We start from the raw sequence: 16,413 nt of genomic DNA on the forward strand, positions 1-16,413 counted from the left end.
TCACTGTGAAAATATCCACGATTTAATCCCATAAGAACCAAGTGACCATCACAGAGCACCTACTGTGTGGCACACATTACATATACATATGCTCTAGTCCTTAACACAAGGTAGGTCAAATTAGCCCCAAGTTTTAGACGAAGATTCTTTCTGAAGTCACAAAATTGGTCGTGGGCAGAGCGGGGCAGGTCAGACTCCGGGGCTCAAGGTGTGGGAGCACATGCAGCTGCGGTGCCCACCCCGGACAGCTCCCTCACACCACGCACAGACTCCCATGCACCGGAAGCACTCTTTATTGTCAGCAAGCCCACAGACCAAAACAGCAGAGGCGCCATGCAGGCCCCAGCACCGCCCAGGATGCAGCATCTTCAGTGGGGGGCGTGCAAGGGGGCGCTTCAGGCCTCAGAACAATCCTTGACTCCCACAGCACCGTGCAGATACAGAGCTAAAAACTTCTTGAACGTCTCTGGCTGGAAACCAGTCGGCCCAACAGGTTCCTGGAAAAGACACAGCCCATTAGAACCCTGCTACTAGGTTTAATGACAGCAATTAAAACAAAGGTCGGTTTTATGTGAATCCTCAGTGCCTGGATAATAACTGCTCCTTTCTCTCATGGACCAAGGAGGGGCACTGGGGAGCTGGCACCAGAGGGAGGCCTGAGGGGCTGGGTCAGAGGGGAGGAGATGAAGCACCCCTAGCACCTTCCAGCCACATCTGCTGACTGGGACCTGATCTCTAATCCCGCTCACTTCAACCACCACAAACAAATGGTCTGTGGGGACAGAGTCCCAGAGAGCAGTTTCTAGGCTCTCGGCCTCACGTGGAAAGGTGCTGGCTCGGGTAGTAGATGGCCATCAGCTGTGACTACTTGGCCATCAGCTGTTACCAGTTAGCCATTGGCCACTGAGATAACTGCCGTGGCTGAGCTAGCAAGCGCAGATTGCAGTTAGCAAGTGGGGTTGGTTGGCAGAGAAGCGGACAGCGGGTTGCGGATAGTGTGGCTCCTGCTTCCTGTGTCTCCAACCCAGCCGCCAGCGAGAATATAGTGGTATGACTCCCCTATTTATGGCTCAGTGGGTGTTCCCTTTTGGCCTCACCATGTCCTGCGTTCTTATGCGGGGAGTGGGACCTGAGACCCCCGCATGACACCCTGCGTGACACATGGCGCAGTAAGCAGGGTACAGCACCGGCCAGAATCCCCAAAGGGGTAAGGCAGCAGTTTATACGTGCTAAAGCTCAGCTTCGGGAGGCCCGTGAGGAGCTACACTGGGAACGGGAGGTGCATGGTCTGCCTGGGAGACTCGAGCCTCCGGATGGCACACCACCCTTTTGGCCATAGAAGGAGTTGCCTTCCTTTTGGTGGTCTGCTGCTGCCGTGGGCTCCTCGAGTTGTGGACATCTTACACCAGGGCCACCACCCACTCGGATGCCTGGCGCAACGAGCAGGATTCCGGCCAGGTAGGAATGGTGGCTGACTCTGGGCAGGACGACATATGGCCCCCACACAGTGTGTGCTGCCCGGTGGCCACTGTTCTCAGGAGTTGGACCCCCGAGGAGGGGTGGGAAGATGGGGATGGTTCTCCGACCAGCATAGGTTGGAGAAACCGAAGGTCATTGCTGCCGTGTGGGCTGGGAACTGCTTGCTGGGGCGGCCCCGATGCGGGACTTGTCCCAGGAGGAAACGCTTGCTGAGTCCTCCGTGGAAGATGCGGATGAGGCCGAGGTGATCTGATCCCTCAGCCCCAGGTTGGGGAGGACTTGGAGCCCTTGCCCTGTGGAGAAGGCACACGTTGTGAGGCCAATGCACAGCCCTGGCCAATGACTGTGGACTATGGGGAAGTGGCTCTGTCCCTGATTTGACGGATCGCTTGACTGTTTGCTTGGGAACGTGCCACCATGTTGGGGTACTGACAGATGTTTGCTTCTTGTGTCTCGACCGGCTGCTAGCGAGACTGGTATAGCAAGACCTACTGTTGGGGTGCGGGCGGGTGTTTGCTTCCTATGTCTTGCTTGGCCACCGTCGAGAATCTGTGAGAAACCCTGGTTGTGCCCAAAAAGTAGGTGGACATTGAGGGACACCCTCTGGGATATCACTTGAATTGGACTAGAACTTTTTCTGTGAGTTGGGTTCTTGACACAGGGCCCCTCGCGGACGACGCTTGTCGCGTAGATTGTGAGGTGAGACCCTGTAGGGGTGGAGTGTGGGGACAAAGCCCCAGAGAGCAGTTTCCAGGCTGTCGGCCTCACGTGGAAAGGTGCGGGCTCGGGTGGTAGATGGCCATCAGCTGTAACCAGTTAGCCACTGGCCACTGAGATAACTGCCATGGCTGAGCTAGCAAGTGCGGATTGCAGTTAGCAAAGGCGGATTGCAGTTAGCAAGTGGGGTTTGTTGGCAGAAAAGTGGATGGCAAGTTGCAGATAGTGTGGCTCATGCTTCCTGTGTCTCCAACCCAGCCGCCAGCGAGACTATAGTGGTATGACTCCCCTACCTATGGCTCGTGGGTGTTCCTCTTTGGCCTCACCATGTCCTGCGTTCTCATGTGGGGAGCAGGAGCTGAGACCCCGCATGCCACCCTATATGACATGGTCTGTTGCCCCTTTTCATTCCCAGGGACAATAAGCCTTCACTCATTCCACACACATTTATCAGACACCTTCTCTCTTTGTATTGGGCCTGTGCCAGCTGTTGGAAACCCAGTGACTTGAATCTGGCTCCTGCCCTCACACAGCCAGGTGTTCAAATAGCGGTAATAAAAGGTGACAGACTTCATAATGGAAGTAGAAAAAAGACGCTAAGAAAATAGGGGAGAAGATGACTAATTCACTGACTTCCATACAATGAAGAGGCCATGTATGAATGAGTCTTAAAGGGCTAGTAGAATAGGCCAGAAAGAAAAAGAACAGGAAGGAGACCAGAGACACCAATATGTGTGAGCAGAGACAGAAATGAAGGCGGGAAGAACATGGGGAGGCTGGAGCCCAGGGCCCTGCTGGGGGGAGGGGAGTGGGCGGCGAGGAAGAGGCAGGTGGGGACAGGAGAGGTAAGGAGGGGCCATCTGAGCAAACCAGGACAGCCCAACACTGAGTTAGTGTTCTGGAAGGGAGAGGTCAGAGGCAGAGGACCTGCAGACACGCAGGCGAGAGGGAGGGCACAGACGGACGCCGACGTGGCCGGTGTGGCTGTGCAGGTGAGGGCCGAACGAAGGGCTCTAGCCCGGATGCATGTCAGGGGCAGACACAACATGGGCAGATGCTGGAAAACTAATACAACCGTCACGCTGATAATGTTCAAAGGTTCAACAGCAACTGCCATCAGTAAGTCTACTCGGGCCAGTTGGGAAATGGCACAGCAGCCAGTCAGATCCCGCAGCGCCCCTACTCACTGCTCTCATGCCCGGATCCCGCTCCATGTCTCTTCAGAGAGCTTCTCACTGCCTCATGTTATGTTATGAATGTATTTAGATACGGTCACTGCCCACTGCACAGCAAGTGGCCTGCACTGTGTCCACTGAGCCCGGGGGTGCAGCAGTGATGATGCAGTGGGAGGAATTCCCTATCTGGGGAATGAAGTGAACGAACGAATTACAAGCGTTGCCTGTGAGGAGCTAGGAGCTTGGTTTGTGACTGTGCTGTCACGTGGGCACACAGGAGCTGTGGGAACCCACCGGAGGTGTTGGGAACGGGCTGGTGGGTCCTTACGCTAAACCTGGAAGGTCAAGTAGAAGATGGCCAGAGGAAAGCGAAATGGGGAGTTGGGTGGGGAGAGGGAGAAGCCTCCTGGGAAGCATCTACTAAGATTCTGAGCTGCTTCGGTGCAGGGCCCCCTGGGGAGTTGTGGAGAGCTGGGTGTGGTGGGTGCAGAGAAGAGGGAGGAGACAGGAAGGGCTGGGCAAGGCCCAGGGTGGAAGGCACTGTTTTGGGCGATGGGCAGGCTGAAGGAGCCCTCAGGCAGAGGTCCTGGGCATGAAGCTCCTAAAGCCAGGGTCCCACTCATGAGCACCCCCAGCCCCACCCTGATCTCTGGCGAGCGTGGGCCACAGCCCTGCTCATCACAGGCTGGACACGGCTGGACTTACCACGACCACCTTCTTTTTGATCACTGGGAGACACCAGAAATGCTGATAGAGCAGCTGGTCTGAGTCCACCCAGACCAGATTCTTGACGCCTTCGTTAGAGGCCAGATCTGTGGTGTTCAGTTGAAACACCAGGAACTGGAAGACACGTCCATCGGTGCCCACACTCTGCACAACTACTGGCTGCTCCAAAACCTTAGCGTCGTTCTGCGAGGAAAAGGAGACAAGGAAATCCAATGGGAAACGGCGGGGTGTAAGGAACAGCACAGACCCATCCCATGTACTGGTTTCCCACGGGGCGATGGAAACACAATGAGTTCAGAGCACTGACTAGGGCCAGGCCTTCCCTCCCCCATCCAGCCCGGCTCTGCCTGGCCTGATGCCTCGGGGCCCCAGGGTGCCTGTTCTTCAGCTTGAGCACATTAAAGTAATATTCTCGCCATTGAGAAGTGATTACTGGGCAAGTGGCACAGGGCAGGAAGGTGAGCTGGGAAGTTAACGACGGGAAATCCTTCAAACTCCTGGCATTACCTGATGGCGACAGGTAATGCCATCAGCTCTATCAGATGTGCGCCTGGAGGGTCAGTGAATAGGTAACCTGATTCAGTTCTCACTCCATTTGACAGATGAGGAAACAGAGGAATGAGGCCAGTGGCTTGTCTGAAGTCACAACGATGTGTGGCACAGAACGCTAGGCCATGCTCATTTCCCACTTCTGCCTTGCTTCTAAGGGCCTGGCATCCTGGAACGCAGGCCGTCATCTTACCTGGGCTTCATGCTCTCAAGCAACTCTGAGAACGTGCCCAATTCCTGGAGTGTCCACCTCAGCCCTGTCAGCATCAGGACTTCACCAGACAACACATTTGCTAATATCTCTTTCAGTGAGTGCTACTTGGTAATAATGATAATTCTAGCAATCATTTACTGAAAGCCTCTCGTGTGCCAGGCATCAGGCCAGTTTTACGTCAAGTCACCTCTGCTGGCTTATCCAGCAGTATACCCCCCTTACCAGACGAGGAAGCTGAGCTTCAGAGAGGTGGTACACTGTGCTCCAGGTTACCCATGAGATGTGAGCGAGGATCAGACCCCATGCTATTAAATCACTTACAACCCTCTTGTTCCATTGTATCTAACAGCAGCACCTCTTTTCACGCTCAGTAGTGTCCCAGTTTGGATAACAAATCATATATTCACCCTACTGAGCCTTTGCAGCAATTCAGTTTGGTGACTGCTGCCCACTGGACCATCGGCAGGCCCACGAAGCACAACATCCCTGATTTGAAAACGCTGCCTACACTCACTCCTCCAGGGCTGAATCTAACCTTAGGATATAGCTAATGGCAGACCTTCGCGTAGGCCACACCGGGACTGTTGGCCTTAGAAATACCTGTTCTTAGCTGCATGAGAAATAAATAAAAAGAAAAGTACCTCTAAGTGTTAGCTGAGAATTCTGTATTGACTCTTATCTCCCTCTACAGATCAATAAAACTGCAGGTAGTACATAAATTTCTCAGCAATTTTACCTTTTACACAGAAGCTCTTCCCATAATTGCTCAACTTCACATCCCCAGGAATAATCTGTACCTGGAGGGGGTGGGGGAGGCCTCCTTTTCTACACAACTGGGTGGCAATTAGTGGCAGCATTGCCACCCATGCTCTGCTGGCAATGGCTGGCACAGAAGCTACAATGAGCCTGCAGGCCTGGGACCTGGCACATGACTATCTCTGCCTCCTTCTCCTGCCCCAGAGATGGGAGGCAGCACATCCGTCGAAGCTGAAGGGAACAGCGTTCCAATGCTTGCCAACCCACTCCTTCGCTATGGGATATTGAGCAAGTTACCCAACCTTCCAGAGTCTTCAGGAAGTACACAGAGACTGGAAATAAAGATAACCTTCCAGAGATGAAAAAGACACAAGAAGGTCACATAAAGATGTGACACCTGCCAATCTCTTAGCTGTGTGATCTTGGGCAAGTTACTTAGCCTGAGTCTCGGTTTCTTCACCTGTAAAATGAAGCTAACAGTATCTGCCACAGGGGTTACTACACGGATTACATAATGCAGCGGTCCTCCAATTTTAGTGCGGTGGTTTTCAAACTTGAGCTTGTACCTCACCTGCAAGGCTCGTTACAACACCCAGGGCCAGGCCCCACCCAGCCCCAGAGTTTCTGATGCAGTAGGTTTGGGGTAGGTCTGAGAATCTGCACTTCTAACAAATTCCCAGATGATGCTCATGCTGCTAGTCCAGGACCACATTTTGAGAGCCCCTGACATAAAGCACCCTACTTAAATGTCTGCGTGTAGCAGACGCTCAACACCGGCGAGGTCCATTCCATGCCCTGTCTCATTTGGCTAACCACACCTCCCAGCCCTACCTAGTTCCTAGAGGGAACAGGATGGGCAACACAGCATTCTGAACTCCCTCACTCCTCCAGGAAGGCCTTGGGCTCTGACCAAGACTTGGGCGCTGGCAGCAGCTCTCAGAAAAACTCCCCCTCGCCCCTGCTCCCGGAAGAGGCTTTCCCCCAACCTTGGGACGGCTGTGTGACGACCACTCCGCCTGCATTCTCCATCATCTCGGTCCCTCAGGCCTCCTCTTAGAATCAGGGGCTACCACCAAGGGGTACCTTGGGTCCCCAGAACCTGTCCTGACTTGGCAGGCAGGTCTGGGCCCTCTGCTTTGCTTTTCCTGCCTGCCTGATGGAGCCTGGTGCTCCGGCTCCAACACTACAGAACAGAGGCGACATGCTGGAGCCTGAGCAACCGAGGCCTTAAGAGCTGGGTACACCTAGTTCCCGTCCTTCTCACTACTTACTGCTGTGTAATGCTGCACGAGCGGCTTAGCCTCCCTGTGATTCAGTGGCAGAGTTTTAAAACGGGGGGTCACAGTGAAACTGTGTGGACTACTGCGATCAACACATGAGGCATCTTATGTAGAAGAAAGGCACACAGTAGGCCCCCAGCAGAAGTCCGTTCATCTCCGTAGGGTGAGTGGAAGTGCCTCTCTCTAAAATCCTCGGCCGAGCAAGGACGCCCCCGCGGCCTTTCTCTCGGAGCGGTATAAGGCAGGAGGCCCGCCATGTAAGCAGCACCAGGCCCTCCCCCATACGTACCCCATAGAGGAGCCGGGCCTGGGCCAGGGCACTGCCAAAGGCGAACAGGATCATCTTGGCCCGCAGCTGGTCTGGCTGAAAGCGGTGCCGTCGTGACTGCGCCGTCTCCAGGAAATACAGGGTGTGGGGATGGGGGTAAGGATAGCCCTCCCGGAATCCTGCAGGGTACAGAAACACGTGGAGGGCAGAAAAGTTCAGTCAGCCTGCCACAAGCCCCAGGAAAGTCCTCACCTTAGCTCAGGGCCAGGTTCTATAGGGACGCAAGAAAGGCAGACCCTGTCACGCTAGCTCGGGGGCTGCCAAACTCCCACCTTCCAGCCAAGTCTGGCCCCTGCCTATTTTTAAAAATAAAGATTTTACTAGAGCACAACCCTGCCCACTCATTTGCATAGCGTCTATTGAGCAGCTATGACAGAAACCATAAGTGGCCTGCAAAACCTAAAATATTTACTAGTTGGCTCTTTATAGAAAATGTTTGCCGACCTGTTACAGGTGATTCTTGCATGCCAGCTCTACCTCCGCCCCTTTCTCTCTCATTCAAGCACACCAACGACAGTAATATTAGCAGGAGGATAACCTGAAGTCTATGGTAATAATTTTTTAAAAAGCAAATCATTTGCAAAATCCAGTACTTTATTAATTAGTAACAAGTGACTTGCCTCAGACCTCACAAGTATCTGCACAACACAGGTGCTGAGAATAAAGTTTAACACTTGTTCGTCTCAGCCATGACCCTGCCAGGGTCATCATTCTCTTCCCCTGCATGGTCCTGGGCTTCCAGAATGCCTAACCTGGAGTCGTGAAAGTGGCTGAAAAGGAAGAAAGAGCCTGGGGAAAAGTGGGTTCTGAAAATCCCAGGGGAGAGCGCTACTTGAGAGAGAGACACGCATGGCTTTCCCATCTGCCTCAATTCTCGCTTCACATCCTCAGCACATGTAAACACCCAACACTCAGCACTCAGTGCCAGGCTCTGAGACAGGTACCAGGCACAGAGGCCAACAGGGCCTGCCACCGCCTTTGAGGAACTCGCAGTCTAGAGGGGAAGGCAGACAGGAAAACGGATCATATCCATGTAGAGGGGCACGTCAAGCTACAAGGTGGGTCAGGAGGCTGTGGGAGGAAAGATAAGAGGCCCCTGATGAGACTGGAAGGTCCCAGAGCACTTTTGGGAAGAAGTGTCTCCTAATACGAGTTATGAAAGAGGAGGAGGCAAATCAAAGAGTATGTGTAAAAGCATGGTGGGGGGGAAAGGACAGAATGTGCTAAGTATAGTTGGAATATAGGAGGCCTGTTGGGGAGCAGACAAAGGTGAGGCTGGAGAGAAGGGCAGAGGCCAGACCCGAAAGCTCTGTGTGATAAGCCAAGGAGCTCTAACTTTATCCAACAGGCAGGGGGAAAGGGGCTTGGAAGTGATGGGATTAAATCTGTGTTTGAGAAAGGCTGCTCTGGAATTGCGAACTAGGTGTACTGGAGAGAAAACAACTAGGGGTAGACTGACCAGTTGGGAGGTTGTGGCAGCAGGCAAGGAGGGAGACAGTAGGGGCTGACCAGCTGCAGCTGCGGAAAAGCAGAGAGCTTAAGGGAGAAGACCTTGCAGCCCAGAATAACTGCGTGCATGGCAGGAACTGCGCGGCCTGCCTAGCCTGGCCGCCTAGTTCTCCTCCGGGCTGACCGGGGTCTGGATAAAGAGCCCCATTCAAGGCCTGTGGGGCTTCCTACCAGGAGGTTGGCCAGAGTGCACAGGGTGCACAAAAAGAGGGGATCTTACGAGGGACCTATGAGGTTCCTGACCTATGAGGTCAGGAAACATCTGGCCCCTGACAAAGTCCCTCATGCCACCCATTAAAACTCTGATGTAACAGAGTTGCTTCTCAGGGGTCAAAAGCAAAGTTGGCCTTTGAGCCAATCATGTACCCTCTCTGAGCCTCAGTTGCCTTGCCTACACAATGGGGATAACAGTACCTGTCTCACAGGGCTGCTTCATGGACCTTGGGAGAAACTGCATGTGAAGTGCCTACCGCATATGTACTCACTACAGCCCTTCCCTTCGGAGAAAGCATGTCCCTCATCTCCACGCTGCCAGAAAGCCAACGGCCTTGGTACTCACCAGTGTCATCCTTCACATCATACACGTTGCATTCCCGAAGGTCAACAGTGGGAGATATGGGGTCGAAGGTCTCCAGAACATGCTTCTCAGTAGCTTCAACCTCCTCTCTGGAGGCGAGGGGGGGCAGAGGATCCCTGGCACTCAGTCGGACTCTGCTGGCACCGCGGACCTGAAGGAGAAGAGACTCTAAAAGGGGAGAAAGAGCATTAGTCTGACGTGGTCTGAAGCCTGATCGCACCTTCATCCCGTCAGACTCAAGTGTTTCACAGCTTTCTGCGCTGACCAGCCTAATCACAGGAAACCAGACTTGGGAGAAGATGCTGATCCTAGGATCCCCGAGAGGGCTGACCAAGGCGCTCTTCTTCCTCTCTTCCCTTTCCAGGGCCCCTGAGGCCCTGTGGTCTCCGTGGGTTCCGGGCGTCCTCGATAGATCGTCCCAAGCACCTGCTCTAAGCTGGGTACCCAGAAATGAGAGATATTCTCTGCTCTCAAGGAGCTCCCCAGGTAGTAAGTGCTACAACAAAAGTATTAACCATACTGGAAGACAGTAGACGTGGGAAAACTGCCTTCCTCCGGGAAGCCTGGAAAGCTTCCTGGAAGAGACAACAACTTCAAACTAGCTTCCAAAGGATGGAGAAGAGCAGCGTTTCTCACCTTGGCACTATTCACATTTCAGACCAGATCACTTTAGTAAGGGAGGCTGTCCTGCAGATATTTGGCAGCATCCCTGACTTCCATCCCCTAGATTCCAAAAGAACTCCCCTACACGGACGGCCCCACCCCAGCCTGGTTCAAGTCACGACAATCAAAACTCTCCAGACACTGGCAAGCTCCCCTGGAAGGCCAAACTACCCTTGGTTGAAAACCGCTGGGTAAGAGTTTTGCCAGGCAAAGAAAGGGGGAGAAAAGCATCCTAGTTAAGGAGGCATGGCATGTGGAAAGGCACAGGTGTGCCACTCCCTGGCAGAGTTCAGGGAGACAAATCCAGATGACTGGAGCATTATGGTGGGAGGGAGGGATAGAGAGAAATACTGAGACTAGGGACTGAGCAGAAAGGCTATTAAGCCCAGGAAAAGGGCCCGACAGTCCTCAACAGCTGAGAGTACAAAAAATCAGTCCATTTAAGTTGGATGAGCCTATTTGCTACATTTGCTACATGGCAGACATAGCTGTATGAGGAAAACTCAGCAAGCCTGCAATTCAGAACGTGTGTGGAACCTCTTCACAGAGGTCCCCACAGGAGGCTACGTGTCACGACCAGGCGAAATGTGCCTAGAACAATTCCTTGAGAATGGCCTTCTGAAGATTCTCCATGGAGGCAAATGTTCCTCTGAAGGTGCTTGGGTGTTTAGAAATAGTCAAATTGCAGTGTGATGGATAAGGATCAAGGCTGATGAGCTGATGGATCTAAAAACTAGCCTGGCAACAGCGCTGACATTTAATTAGCACGTGGCCTCCCTTACTGAGGGTGTAAAAAAGGAATACTCCATCCGTGGATCAACTCTGACCTGTTTGTTAAAATACATCATACCCACACCTCAAAAACAGTTTGCTAAAGTATTTCCTGTTTCCTCACATATAATCTGCGAGGAAGATAAATGTGCCTGGACCTCTCCTAACCTTGGGTTTTAGATTCTCCCCACAGACCACTCTAGTGTGGTTTCCAATTCAATTCCCTCCACATCCCTCCTCCAGTGACAGCTCCAAATGGGGCAGTTTAATTAGAGGTAATACTTGATGATGGGCCAACAAGTACTCTTCTATTAATGAGGTTCACTAATTTCCTTAGTGGTGCTATTACCTCTGCAAAGCTGACTCCTTGCCAGGAAGTCCACACTTAAAGGGGCAAGCTGGAGAAACCTGACCGAGCAGATGTCCTGAAAATCCCAAATTGTTCCATAGCTGGTTTCTCTGCTCCAGGATTCCACCAATTAGAACACCTGTGTACTCTGAACATCCCTTCCTGAGACACCTGAGATTTAGTATTCATTCACCTGCCCCTGCAGTCAGCACCTGGTGTGTACCATGAACTGTTAGATACTGTGGACAAAAATGAGTAAGACACGGTCCCTGCCATCAGAGGTTTACAGTTTAGTGGAGTAGACAGAGAAGGTATTACATAATTACAACATAATACACAGCAAAATATGTTCTGTTATGCTCAGATAAAAATATGCATAATGGGCATGAAGAGCACACAGGAAGAACAGCTAACCTGTGGATTCACATAGGAAGGGGGCTTGAGTTGAGTCTTGCAGGTAAGAATTTAGTCAAATGAGGAAAGTAGAAAAGAGCATTCCAGACAATGCACAGCACGCACAAAGGTGTAAAAGTCTGATGCCAAAAAGCTGCAAGTGGGGATAAGGTGTGGGGTGGGCAGTAAGGCAGAAGACAAGACTAGGAAGTCTAGGTGGGCGGCCAAATCAGAGGGCCTTGGATTACCACAATCAAAGGTTTAAGCTACTGGGACATGTGAAGGATCTGAAACGGGACGGGCAGACGAAGACTTGCACTTTAGAAGATCACTGTAGCCGCTATGCGGAAAAGGGACTGGGCAAAGGAGAAAAGCATGCATGGGGGAAGACAGCTCTTGGAACAGAATATGAGCTCAGTGAGGGCAGAGACTGTGTGTGCTTTCTTACTTCTTTATCGTCAACATTTAGGCACTTGGAGGTGCTCAATAGATACGGCTGAATTAATAGCTTGGAAAGAAGTGATTAAATACAAAAAAGGCTGGTCTATAGCTAATGATATTGAGGATGTGACTGAGTCTAGAAAACTAGACCGCGAAGGATGGGAGTGAGGATACCTATGGGGAGGGGTGGGGGGAATGTGAGCTGGTGGTGTGGCGAAGAGTACAAGATTAAACACCGGGCTAAGGCTTTGTGGCATACAGGGACCAACCTCGAGTCCACGTGGTGCATGATGTGTAGCTTTTGGCACAGATCCGTCTGGCCAGAGAAGGATGCTTGGAAATCTGGGATTTGCACAGCTGTATCAGATTGTCCACAATGACTGGGCTTGGAGAAAAGAAAAAAACATTTGGAGACATAAAGCAACAGGTTGATTCCCAAACCCATCAACTGGAAATCTTACTGACTTGGAGGTCGCTTACCAGTAGGTCTCTCTCTTGGGGATGTCTTCGGTGGAGTGCCAGAGACGGGCATGAGAGATCACATTCAGAACACGTTCATCTTGGTTCTCTAGGTGGTTCCTTGGATCTTCAACAAGGCTAAGCACTTTCTTGGGGAGGCCTTCTATTAACTTGGTCTTGGTAAGCCAGAGGGCCTGCTTTACACCTTTGGGGTAATCGGTCACAAAAACAAACAAACAAAAAAAACAATTCAGGAAGAGATACGTAAGCCTGCCAGGTAACACCTTGGGAAAAGGCCGCTGAGGGTGGGGGGTAGGATTTATGGGATTTCTTCTGTGACATCTGAGAGGTCAGAACTAAAAATAAAAGTATAAGCTAGGACAGACATTTCAACTCAACTTCAGGAATGACTGTCTACTTAAAGATGATTAACGGCTGTCTGAGATAGTGAGTGCTTGCCACGGGGAATTCAAACCATGGCCAAGAGGGCTGAGATCAGAAGTCTGCACCTTGCAGGCAAGGGTCTGTCTGTTGCCTGCAGGATCCAGTCAGACACCAGACTATGGGATTAGATCAATGGACGCCAACCTTTCAAAACCTAGATCCTTCCTATTAACCCACACCCCAGTCCCTAACCAGAAAAGCCCGTATCTAACAAATATGCCTCCTTTATTAGATGTGGGTCCAGGATGAAGCCCATGTTATCTTATCAAGGGAAAACAGCTTTCGGAAACAATGGGAATAACTTTTAAATCATGAATAATTTGAAGAGCCGTGAGTTTGGGAGCACTTAAAACAGATCATTTTTCACATCGCAGCTGACCCTGAGATTCTATATGAGTTAGTTCATAAACAGATTTTTGTATGAAGAAGGCCTGTGAAACATACTGCTGTATTTGTCAAAAGAATCATACTGAGGATGCTATTTTTATTACACAGGGTCCTGTCTGAGACCTTCTGAGCTTCTCCCGGGCCTTAGTACAAGAAAGCTGGGTTTTCCTGGGTACAGTACTATTTTGACTTATGGACATGATGAATTGCATAACTGAACATGTTTTTCTCTAGACCAGGAGTCAGCAAACTTTAATTTCTTAAAGGGCCAGATAATATTTTCAGCTTCCAGGCCATATAGTTTCTGTCACAACTACTCAACTCTGCCACTATAGTATGACAGCAGTCATAGGCAAAACGTAAACAAGGGGATATGGCGGTGTTCTAATAAAACTGTTTACAGAAATAGGCAACTGGCCTAGTCAGCTGCACCCGTCTCTGTACCATTTGCTGATTGCTAGTAAGCTGAAAGCTAAGTTTGCGGCTCCCCTTTAGCAAGTAGAACCTCACAGAATAGATTTTTCGTGTTCACCTCACTGTTTTATCTTTCCTTTGTGTGGGCTGCCTCACCTATTTTTAATTTAATCTGGCTGTGTTGTAAAATTTCTATAACATGCTTGAAATACTTTTCAGAATAAGATGGAGTACAAAATAAAGTAAAAGATTTGATCCAGACTGCTTTGTCTCTCAACATTAAGGACGGTCAGTTACTTTCAGGGGGCTGGGCTGTGGTGCCAGGCAAACCTCCCTCACTTCATTTCCCCCAGATCTGGCTTCCTAAGGGAGGGACGGGCACAGACCTAGGGACCTACATTCTGCTGTAAGTCCACATATCAGTGTACCCTCAGTTCCAAATTACACTGTGATCTTTTTAATGATTGTGCCCACAGGTCGACAGAGGGCTGGTGACTGCTTTGGTTGGCAGGGTACTCATCCCAGCTGGAAAAACACCAGTCTGACTCAGGGACATATTCATTTGAAAAACTATGTCTGGGATTAAAGGGAGCCTAGGACACTTTGGGGGAGACATCCTCCGGCAGTTGCTTTTGTAGTAATACATGAAAGACAATGAGACTTTTCACTTTAAGGCTCGTAAGACATTGGGACTACAAACATCTAGAAATGTAACCTCCTGGATTTTGTGGTGAAGCGGGAAAAAACCCTGGAGTGGAAGTTGGGTAACCTGAGTTTCAGTCCTGACACTGCCATTGTTCCTTAAACTTGAAAATGGATAAAGTAGGACGATTTTATGGTTCACTAGTATATGAATAGTCTGTACTAATTAGAGCTGCCATTTACTGAGCATCGCCACCTACCCTGTACCAGGAGCTTTAGCTACAAGTTGGATGGCATTTTATGGAATGGAGGATAAAAGTTAGAGACTAAGGAATTCGCTTCAAGTCACATAGTTTGTCAGTGTGGGGCTGAGAGAACCTGAGCGTGTCCACCCTAAAGCCCACGATCTCTCCATTACCCCAATCTACTTTTCTAGTCCTATATCTTGCACAGTTTTATTACAGACTTTACAGAACCTGTGTGTATGGTGAAAGCATAGGGTATGTTTTCAGTCTGGTCCACCAAGTATAAACTTAACTTCTAAAATATTGCTAAGGCACTCATCAACGTGGTAATGTGGCCAGGGTCAATCAATGGTGCCGAGTCTTGTGAGGTCCTCCACAGCACCCTGTGAGGACACTAGAAGTGTTCAAAGGCTGGAAAGTCAGCTTTCAGTAATGGGTTTGAGCAGCTTATGAGGCTGACCAACTGACTTATATTGTTTTCAAACCTAGGATTTATTCTCTGGCTTAGTTCCCCAAATCCTACCAGGTCTCTTTGTTTCCTAATGGTTCCTTGGAAAATACTGCTCCCACTTACCTCAACCATTTTGTGTTTTTGGAATCTGCCCTACTCCCATCCTAATCTGGGGACTGAAAAAGAATGGGAAGGAAGAATGAGGAAAGGCACTCTCAGTAAACAAGCCCTACTACGGAGCCTGCAAAATAATTTCTGGTACTGCTCTAGACACAGACTGGTTTTTTTTTCCGCTCAGTTGTTGTGACCTGTTCTTAGTGAGAGTGAAAGGGGAATGGAAGTGGGCTGGAGGGCTTTTAGGTCTAGGTCCTTTCTTTGAAAACATCTCAGCTCTGACCTTTGACAAAGGACACTGACCTATGAAACCAGATATGCAGCCCTGGGCTCACCATTAATCCAAAGTGTCCTGTGGGCAAATCCCTTTCCCTCTCTGTGACATCCACCAATGCGGTGAAATGAAGCGGTAGGTCAGGGCATTAAGCGCTCTTTCTGTCTCTTTGCACTATAATCTCCCTCCATCTATTTCTTAAATGGACAGTTACGTCTCCCGCGTGTCAAGAGATGGAAGGGTTAGGAGGACCATCTGGTGAAAACCACTTATTTTACAGAAAAGGAAAGGCTCAGGAAGGTCCATACACTTGCCCCAAATCACAGAGTTAGAGGCAGGGCGAGGCCCCAAAACCAGGTCTTCTCACTTAGCCACTCGACTCTCCAATAGGCGCTGCACACCAGCGCGGCTCCTTGCAACCCACTGAATCCTGACAACCCGCAGAAAACAGGAATCACTACTGGCCCTCTTTCGCAGACCAAGAAGCCGAGCCCCTTCGAGTTTTCACGTCCTGGCCAAAGCCAGAGGGCCGGGGTCAGTGCCAGGGAGAGGCACAAGGTCCCCTCCCGCCCGTCCCGGGGCCTCACCCTCGAGGAGGCGGCAACGCTGGTGAAAAGTGTAGCAGGGCTGGTCCTTGTACAGCGGATGCTCGTGAATCGGGGGCGGGCGGCGATACTTTGGATGCGTCCAGCCAGGATCCCAGGGAGGGAAGACCGGCCGCGCCAGCCCGGGCATGAAGTGCATCTTCCCCGCGTAGGTGATGGGCTCCAGTCCAGGGATTTCGTACACCCTGTCTGGGGGAGGAGGCGCGGGCTTCCGCGTAGAGCGCACGCCCCACTCGTACGCCCCGCGTCTCGGGGCCCCGCAGCCCCCAAGGCCGAGCCGTCCGGGGCGAGCCAGCGCCCGCCTTGCGGGCCCCGATGCCAACGCCATACCGATCTGGTCACTTCAAGACCTCCACCTGGACGCCGCCATCTTCCCGTGCGCAAGGCCTGCTAGGAACGAAAGGGGACGGGCGCCAGAGCTCGTTTTGTGAGTGGCAGCCAGTTGAACTAA

At 51.1% G+C, this 16,413-nt stretch overlaps 1 protein-coding gene across 1 annotated transcript; it reads right to left on the reverse strand.

The window, feature by feature from the left end:
- Positions 1–16,398, reverse strand: MRPL37 (mitochondrial ribosomal protein L37). The gene is made up of 7 exons (XM_081057821.1): positions 15,945–16,398; positions 12,408–12,591; positions 12,197–12,312; positions 9,293–9,478; positions 7,186–7,343; positions 4,077–4,280; positions 1–497 (listed from the first exon to the last, which is right to left on the reverse strand). The coding sequence occupies exons 1-7, from the start codon at positions 16,288–16,290 to the stop codon at positions 396–398; spliced, it is 1,296 nt and encodes a 431-aa protein (XP_080913947.1). The 5' UTR covers positions 16,291–16,398; the 3' UTR covers positions 1–395.
- Positions 16,399–16,413: the final 15 nt, after the last annotated feature.

This window comes from Rhinolophus hipposideros (genome assembly GCF_964194185.1).
Source record: "Rhinolophus hipposideros genome assembly, chromosome: 8".
NCBI classification, from domain to species: Eukaryota; Metazoa; Chordata; class Mammalia; order Chiroptera; family Rhinolophidae; genus Rhinolophus; species Rhinolophus hipposideros.

Excerpts from the sequence above, each read along its gene's own strand:
- MRPL37 (XM_081057821.1), bottom strand. The coding sequence starts at position 16,290 with ATGGCGTTGGCATCGGGGCCCGCAAGGCGGGCGCTGGCTCGCCCCGGA. Across the intron at positions 12,313-12,407 it reads CCCAAGAGAGAGACCTACTG|CCCAGTCATTGTGGACAATC; the intron begins GTAAGCGACCTC and ends CTTTTCTCCAAG. Across the intron at positions 7,344-9,292 it reads TGATGTGAAGGATGACACTG|GATTCCGGGAGGGCTATCCT; the intron begins GTGAGTACCAAG and ends TGTACCCTGCAG.